The 9,541-nt window shown below is 33.3% G+C and overlaps 1 protein-coding gene across 1 annotated transcript; it reads left to right on the forward strand.

The window, feature by feature from the left end:
- The first annotated feature begins 1,328 nt into the window (after positions 1-1,328).
- Positions 1,329-7,155, forward strand: LOC107912876 (autophagy protein 5). The gene is made up of 8 exons (XM_016841232.2): positions 1,329-1,587; positions 1,666-1,790; positions 1,894-1,960; positions 2,390-2,479; positions 3,149-3,236; positions 5,192-5,326; positions 6,154-6,282; positions 6,523-7,155. The coding sequence occupies exons 1-8, from the start codon at positions 1,489-1,491 to the stop codon at positions 6,858-6,860; spliced, it is 1,071 nt and encodes a 356-aa protein (XP_016696721.1). The 5' UTR covers positions 1,329-1,488; the 3' UTR covers positions 6,861-7,155.
- Positions 7,156-9,541: the final 2,386 nt, after the last annotated feature.

A 9,541-nucleotide genomic window follows, 5' to 3' on the forward strand; every position in this document is an offset into this window, starting at 1 on the left:
TTTATATATTATTTCACAAAAAATCTCTCTCATTATTTTCGACCAAGGGAGTTTTGGGAATGTTACACACCATTAATCAAGAAATGAGAAGCTTTAAGATTTAAGGTGTGTTTGGTTGGGTGGAAAAGTGGAAGGATGGGAAAAGGGAGTGGAAAAGTGGATTTTTTTTTGTATGTGCTTGGTTGGGAAGCAAGTGAAAGGAAAAAAAATAGAGATAATCGTTTTTTGAATCGTTGTAATTGATGTTCGGTTTCGAAGAGTGGGAAGAGATCTTTGAAAATTGAGTTTTTATGATCCGATAAATAATCAAACCTATTTAAATGTCCCCGCCATTCTCTATTTCCTTGAAAAAAGAGCTCAACTAAGAGGAATTGTTCATCCCTTCCAAATTGGACAGATGAAAGGAGAGAAAATGAGAAAGATGCATGTTTGTTCAAAATGATATATTTTTAAATGCTTTATTTTTCAACTCTACCAAACAATGGATAATAAGCAAATTACTTTTTCTTTCCATTTTTCCATCTATCTTACTAATTGAATCTATGAATTTTTTTTATACTTTTATATTTTTCATCCTTGTAGAAAATAAAACTTTACAAAAAAAATCCAACTATGAAAATTGATATTAAACTCTAAAAAAAGAGGGGTGGTATGGATTCAAAAGAATAACTAAAAAAAATGCACCTTACTATTGTTTATCCCCTTCCCCTAGTACAGAAAAAAAAAAGCCAGTCTCTATATTTTGTGAAAGATTTAATTTATTTACTTAAAATGTTAAAAAATATTTATTATTATTTTTTCGAATTAAAAAGTTTACTCATACCTTGATATCGTTAATAAATTTGATAGATATATAATGATGGCTTAATTGTACTTAATGAGTGTATAATTACTTGTTTTTGAGTTATCAATGACAACTTTTGATGAAAAATAATATGAGTAACGGTTCTTTTTAATATAATATCTAAAACTAGTCATAATTATTTTTCAGCCCATAAATAGGAGAACACACGTTTCAACACACTTAAGTCCATATTTTTTTACATTAATAATAATATTTATGCCAATTAAACTAAAACTTAATCATCTTAAATATAACAAATTTAATTTTAAAAGGTTTTATGTATAAAGGTTGAAGGTAACCAAAAGCGACAATATATTTTATTTTAATTTATTTTAATAAATGCAAATTTTTATATTATCAAATAAAACAGTGATAGTATAATTTGTATTATTATTTAATAATAAAAATATTATTTTATCCTATCATAATTATAAAAATATTTTACTGCTAAATATAATATTATTATTTAGTTGCAATAGAAAAACCAAAGGTTAGCATGTTTTTCACTCATCATATCATCATATTATGGTTTCTTTCTTTCTCTGCCAAAACAGAGCCAATCTACTCTCAACCCTTCCTTAACGCTGACGCCGGCGTCGGTGGCGTCGCCGCTGCCATCCTCAAATCCGGTTTCAACAGCGGCAATGGAAGCGCCAAAGTTTGTATGGGAAGGGGCAATTCCTCTTCAAATCCATCTCCACGAATCCCAAGTCACCACTCTTCCTCCTCCTCCTCCTGCTCTGGTCAACTCTTATCTTTTGCCTTTCTCTCTCTCTTTCTTTTTTTTCTATATTTGCTTTGCTAATTCTAAACCATTTCAGATCTTAGCTCCACGGATCGGGTATCTGCCGCTGTTAGCGCCTTTGATTAAGCCCTATTTTAGCAGCACACTTCCTCCTGGTGTTGATACCATTTGGTTCGATTACAATGGCCTCCCTCTCAAATGGTCCTTCTTTCTCAAAGCTTACTCGCTTTTGAATTTTGCTTTTTATTGTTTAATTATTCAGATATATTTGAAACCTGAAATCCAAAAGCTGTTCTTGTTGCAGGTACATACCAACTGGAGTTCTTTTTGATCTTCTGTGCCCTGAGCCTGAAAGGCCTTGGAACATCACTGTAAGTTCCGTTTAACTATTGTTATTACTATCATACTGTAAGTTCCGTTTAACTACTGTTATTACTATCATTATTAAAATTAGCGACTGCTTTTGCATTCTAGGTTGCCTGTGAACATTTTGTCCTACTAGATCAATGCCGAATCATAGTTTCTGTACCTGATAAAATACAAGGATTATTGAACTACCCGTGTTTTTTGAACTTTGTTACATGATTTAAATCTACCCTAAAACTATCAACGCTAAGTAAGCGGGGGTTTTTTTTTTTTTTTGGGGGGGGGGGATTGAAGAGACGGAACCATTTTTATCTGTGGGTAATTTTTAGGAACAGAATGCTTTGCGAGATAGAGGTTCTTATGTGTAATTTATTTCTTTCATTCATCCCATTAACTAGTTATCAGGTTGAAGGTTTTAATCTGCCTGCTTACAGGTCCATTTTAGAGGATATCCCGGAAGTGTATTGATACCTTGTGAAGGTGAAGATTCTGTGAAGTGGAGCTTTATAAACTCATTGAAAGAGGTTAGCACTGATGTCCTAGAAATTGATAGCACTGCTTTCATGGGAGATTCACTTCTACTTATGGCCAAAATGTTAACAATTCTTCAATATATTATACTGGTGTATGTGCACAATTTTTGTTTTCATTCATTGCTTTATATAGTTGAAAAATGAAACAAAAGAAAATAAAATTATATTATTTTTTCATTATATCCTTTGTAAGCTGAGGTAAGAAAAATAAAATCTAAAAGATGGATTATTTTTTCTATAAGCTCCCTACCAAACAAAGCCTTGATGTTGTGAATGTTTTGCTAGCTGCCTACCTGATAGGATTATAGAAAAGGTCATTTTGGCATATTTTGAGATTTCGGAGTTTGACACTTTTTGTTATTTTTTAAGGTGCCTTTTTTTTTTTATTTTAAAGATACTTATTTGATTTTTTAATGTTAAAAACTACAGAACAAAGTAATTGAAAATCCCTTAAATGCTGGATGTTGATGTCTCTCACTATGCTTTCTTACATTTTCTTTTAATTTGGAACATTTTGATCATGTATTTGTATAGCTACATGGTTGTTTTTGTTTAATCCTCTCAGATTTGTCTCTATTCGAAACAATTTTTCATTTGAATTGGATAATTAAAAGATGTTTCATCACTGTTATCTGTAACAGTGTTCTGTTATGCCAACAGGCAGCATATATAATGAATGGAAATTGCAAGAATGTTATGAACATGTCTCAGTCTGATCAGCTGGAGCTTTGGCATTCTGTCATGAATGGTATGTATGTTCATTGATAAGGACTCAAAACTAGCTTTTGTTTGTTTTGGTCTTTTATTATTTTTAATAGGAAATTTCAGTTATATTAGTTGTAATATAAGGCAGTCCAGGGTTAAGGTGGCGTTAGTTATAAATATTTACCTACAGAAGGGATTTGTTTCTAAAGCGATCTTTAACCATTTTCGAGCCTTGATTTGGTGTGTCTTATATTAGTCCATGAGCTAGCATGGGTCAACTTAGTTTTATCATGAGTTAATATTTTCTTTTAGGATGCAAAAGAGCAGTTTGATACTTTAGTTTAAGTAGCTTCATTGGGGCATGTTGAGGAATGCACTCAACTAAATTCTCTGCAGCTGGGTGACTTTGATTACTTTTAAGTAGCTTGCGCTGGCCTGTTGAGTCATGCTTAATCTACTTACGTTGGTCATTGCTCAATTATGATTAATGTAAGTGAAGTCCTGGGAGATTTAGATCTAAAACGATCGTACTTCTAGTATTTTTCACAAATTATGGCTTTCAACACTCGAATGCATTTGTTCTTCTGTCAGCTTATGCCTTTTTTTTTTTTGAATTGGCCTATTTCATTTTTCTTATAGCTCACAAATGCACCTACCCTTCCTATTTTATTCTTAGGCATAGTGTCAATTTTGTCAAAGGTTACACTTTAATGGTTAATATAAACTTATGCTTTGTTGAAGGCATATATATTATACATTTTAAGTATAATTTTCATTTTGCTTTTCCCGGTCATGGAGCTGGAAAACTTGTCTTTTTCCTGCCCCCTGGTTTATTACTTTTCTTTTGTTCCTCTGTTTTGTTGTTTGAATGAAGACACCTTATTGTCTCGAATTTCGTGAATGTCTACTTGGTCCCCTTTCCTATCCGGATCTGTTTTTTCTTTTGCATTGCTTCAGTCTTTGTTGATGTGGGAGAAAGAAATGAATGAATGTTTAGAGTACATTCAATTGTGTAAATAATGATTTGTTGAATAAATAAATAATCAAGGATTTCAGGTTTATGTTTCCCACATAAGCTATTCATTTCTTATGGGTTTCTGTAAAACAAAGTTTTAAATAAGATTTAGGATCATTTTCTCCATGCAGGGAGCTAGAGAAAGGGATTTCAAAAGAAAAATGTATGGGGAGCTGATACTATAATTTGTAGGTCTTTTATGATTCAAGTATTATGAATTTATGATAGCTTGAACCAGAACAGTACCAAATATGGAATTAAAGTGTCCAGATTGAGAGCAGCATTCGAGAATAAGAAAGCTGATCCTGGTTGTCGGTCATCTGGTTTCTAAGGGAATACAATGGAATTTTTCTTAAAAATTATTGCCAAGGGCTGAACTGACTCATAAATAGGAGTTCTTGATGTAGCATATTGTGCCTAATAGGCATGACTATACAAATCTTATATTTGCTTGACATTCTGGCAAACATATTTGCAATTTCTTTCAGCCTTATTTTGCTGCTTACTGAGATTTCTCAACTCTTCTTGATTTGGATTGTTTTCCACTCATCTCTAGAGAAGTGAGTTTTTACTTCATGTCAAATGAAAATGGTATCTAGAGTTGGAAAATCATTCCAACTTATCTATAGAAATTAAATTTTTTTTTATTCCATCACCATTCATATTCTTTAATGTGTGTCTGGCAAGCATTCTATTTGTTCAAATAAATAGAAATGGCATTGTTTTGGGATATCTGGCAAAAGAAATTTGGATGCTGAATTTGTAATGGAGGGAGTTAGATGTTTGATTAGTAATTGATATAAGATATGCCGTATTTTCCTCTGCCCTGCAAAACCTGGTAGAACCGATCATTCAGCAAGAATACAAATGTACATATCTAGCTTTTTCACTTGTCAGTTCTTTCTTCCTCCCTCTCCATTTCAACTACTTTTGAACAATTTCTTTATGATCGAAGCTTCAATTTTAAAATTGGGTTATGACAGGTAATTTGGAAGCCTACCAGCGGGTCTCATCTAAGCTTAAACTTGCAACGGTTGATGATGAGTATGCAAGTTTGTGCTTGCAAAAATCTCAACAATCCGTCATAGAAACAGATTTGCCTGCACAAGCAAAGACAGGTTTGCATATTTCTTATTATGCTTGAAGATCCATGAATTGCATAAATTCAAGTTATGCGGTCCTCATATGTTTCATAACAATGTGGAATATTTTAATGCTTTGGGTTGTGTAATTCTAGAAAATCTGAGAATTACCAGAGTAATCTTAACACTTTAGGTAGTAGGAAAAGAGAAAATAAACGATATAAACTCTAACCTGAAGAATCTCATATCGAACTAATGACATCTAATTTAAAATCAGTTTTATATTTCTGAAAGTTCCATTATCTGCATAATTTATCTGTCTATTTCCTGTATCTATTCCTCCTCTTATTGAATGTGGCCCGTTCTTGATGTATAATGATCTTAAATCTTTGAATGGATCTACATTGACAGTCTGCTATCCTTACTAGTAAGAAGTCATAATTAGCAAAGTAGAAATCTCCTATCAAAACTATTAGAAAGGAGGTATGAATCAGATTTGATCATCTGTTAAGTTTGACTACAACTTATCATTCAGTTGTTGAACCGCACTGGGTGCTATTAAAATATTTTGAAGCAACTTCTTTTTATATAGTCCATCTGAAATAGATAATTGCTGTCAGTACCAATTATGTTTCATGATAATGCATATTGTGTACCTAGTTAAGTATGCATTAATGAATATAAGCACGTGCATCTCAACCAGTTGATATACATGGCTGCAATTTCTTTCTATATGCTTAAAGAAAAACAATTCAGGTTGCATTTACATATGGTTGGGATATTACTTCTAATATTTTAATATAAATCTTTTGTCATCCTTAAATTTATTTATTTTTATTTAATTGTTGCTGAACTCATGTTAGGAAGAGTTCCAGTTAGATTATATGTTCTAAGCGTAAGCAAGGATTTTGATGATTTGGACGAGATTCCTCGAGTTGATAGTTGGGAGAAGATCTCTTACATAAATCGACCTGTTGAGATCCGCAAAGAAGGTAAGCAATCCTTCTTATGTAAGCAACGCTTCTTATGTAAGCAACAAACCTGTAACTGGCAGCTGTGCATGTGGAGAAATGAATTGGATGCTGACAGTCAACTCCTTTATTTCCCATGTAGTATACTTTGTAGTTCAAAACTGGACACTCTTAATTTGATTCTTTTTTTGTTGCATCCCATTTTGAATTTTATAATTTTTATCTGCCTTTTGTGCTACATGCATTGCTCTTTCTTTGCAGATAAATGCTTCACTTTACATGATGCTTTGAAAATCCTTCTGCCGGAATTGTTTTTAGATGAATCCTTAATGAATGTAAAATTAGGCGGAGTAGATCTTGAGGATGCAGTTAGAAATTCGAATGAAGATGTGACCAGTGATAAGGTAGTGGAAGACCAGGGACAAAATGCATGTAAACGACCAGAGGCTTGCCGCATTTCCAGTAGTGCCGAAATCAAGCTTATCCGAATTCAGGGTATCGAACCGAAGTTAGAGATACCCTTTTCTTGGGTAGCAAACAATTTATTAAACCCGGACTATTTTCTTCACGTCTGTGTTTGTGTCAAAGTTGCACAATAAAATCCCACATGAAGGGGATGGATATGTGTGGATATGTTTCTCCTGTTGCGACAGGGAAGTTAGGGTCTCTTCTTTTTATTCATTTGACACTGTGAATATGTTGATTGCATCAATGTCTTACAAAAATTGAAAAGAAAAAGCCACTGTGATACTTAGAGGTAACACTGAGCTAGGATAGGCTTGGCATGGGCCTATTCAGCCCAGTTTGATCACTTAGTTATTTTTTTTATAAATATGAACACTTTGATATTTTAAAATAAAGAAAAAAAAGAAAATAGATGATTTGTTCAGAAAATATGTTTTTATTGGGATGCTTTCTAGAGAAATTGAGTTCATTGGGTGTCAAACTTAACCCCCTATTTTAAATTGAAATAAGTTCTCAATAACTCGCTCTATGATCAACTTAGCATTTTCCGGGCTGTACCTGCATAAGCAATGGGTGCGAGTTCCTACAGTACTTCACAGTTTGATTAGGCAGAGAGCTTTCTTTATTAACCACACTCCAAGCTTGCTTAGCAAGCAAGGCTTGATGGAAAGTTCTACACTTTTAGCCACCCGGGCCACGCTTATTATTTGGCAACTGGTAAAGTTTACTCTCCTTTCCACCGGAAATTCCTGATTGCCTTGTCAATAGAGTTGCAGACATTTCAAGGAGTGTTGAAAAAGGAAAGATAGAAAATAGGGAGATTTGAGAGAGTGGAGTTTATTAAGGTCAATCTACCCCAGGTTCCAGTTCTGAAGTTTCCACCGAATTTTATCAAGAACAGGCTGGAGAATTTTCCTTTGAGCTGACAAAAATTCCAGGTTAAACCCCGTCTACTTCCCTACCTTCTTCCCTCTCTTGACCCCCAAAATCTGCCTGAACATGTACATGAAATTTGGAGGGCAACAAGGGCTAGCAGTGAGCTCTGATTTTCCAAATGGATACACTGGCCTGAGTACTTGCAGTATGAGTTGATGATTTCTTTCATGACCCTACACTTTTCAAGGTTTTCTCTAAAGAAAAAGCAGTTGTCCTCCGCAAAGAACCATGTACTTCCTTTACTAAGCTTGATACTATGAATTTGATTCAAGTCCAGCCTTTTTCAAGGCCATAGAGAGAACATTGTGACAAAATAAAAAGATATGACAGATGGGATCTCCTAGTCGTAACCCACTAGAAAGAGTGAAAACCTCGGTAGTAGCATTTACAGTCACTTAGAAACTAACAGTAAATAAGCATGTAATTATTCTCTCCACCCAAAAGAAGAAGCCTATACAAAGGAAAAGGAGAACGCATGAATCTTTGATCATTTTAATAATATCAGCACCCACGTATCCTCAAATTTGTCGGAAAAAATAAGAGCACTATGATCAGAGTGGATGGTGGGAATCCTGAGTAAGGAAAAAAACAGAACCAGGCTGAATGATGGGAAGGCTTAGACAGTGCTGCATTCTATCAAAGCCCAACAGTGAAGACCAACCTCGTTAACCTTTTTGTTTGGGTTGGTTAATCAACTTCATATTGTTTACAAGAGTCAAATTTACAGAGTATATGGACTAATTAATTTTGGGTAAACTACATTCAAGGTCACTAAATTATTAGTAAGTTTACGTTTTGATCACTCAACTTCAAAATGTTATAAAATGGTAATTGAATTATTCGAAAGTTTTCATTTAAGTCACTGGACTATTAAAATAGCCACTATATGGCCTTCTTCGTTTGCACTACTTGCACCAATCGAAAATTCTCATTCATTCTCTTCTATAATTAAGTTTTTTTTCATGAAACACCTTTGAATATCAAGAATATGCAAACCAAAATTCGAATAGCTTTATTCTTTGATCTTCGATACTAACTGTTAGATCGACTTGCATCTAATATATGTTCTTTTACTCGAGGATAGATATTAACCCACTATATCAATCATCTATTTGTCGCTTACAGCTTGCTAGTCATATTTAAAAAAAAAAACTTAACAGTCTAATGACTTAAATAAAAACTTTTGAATGGTTCAATGATTATTTTGTAACTTTTTAAAGTTAAGTAATCAAAATATAAACTTACTAATAATTTAGTGATTTTAGGTGTAATTCACACTTAATTTTTTAATGTTAATTTTAAAATATTAAATTTCATTTCAGTATTAAATTTGTGATTATTCTTAATTAATTTTCTTTCAACTTTAAGCCTCACAATATATGGATTCATCTAAATTTATTTTGATATAAGTCTAAATATATTCTAATTTTAATCTGATTGAACTTTGTAATGATTGATTATTGTTTCTTTTTACAAAAAGAAAGAAACAAGGAAACTAAATTTGAATTACCCCCTCTCCACAAGCGTCGTTATTAGAGCTGTCCATGGGCCGGGCCGGGCCCAGAAAAATTTTCGGCCCGGCCCGAAATATGGGCCTGAAATTTTGCCCAGGCCCGGCCCGGAAAAAAAGAGTAAGCTCGAGCCCGGCCCGGCCCGGCCCGATTTTTAATAAACACAAAAAAAATTTAAAAAATAAAAAAATAAAAAAAAATATTTTTAAAGTATTTTAAAATTAAAAATTAAAAATTAAAAATTAAAAATATATATTTATTATATTCGGGCCGGGCCCGGGCCAAAAAAGTTGAGCCCGAGCCCGGCCCATTTTTTAAACGGGCCTCGTTTTTTTGCCCAAGCCCATATTTCGGGCCTATATTTTTAC

The sequence above is a fragment of the Gossypium hirsutum genome, chromosome D11, assembly GCF_007990345.1.
Source record: "Gossypium hirsutum isolate 1008001.06 chromosome D11, Gossypium_hirsutum_v2.1, whole genome shotgun sequence".
NCBI classification, from domain to species: Eukaryota; Viridiplantae; Streptophyta; class Magnoliopsida; order Malvales; family Malvaceae; genus Gossypium; species Gossypium hirsutum.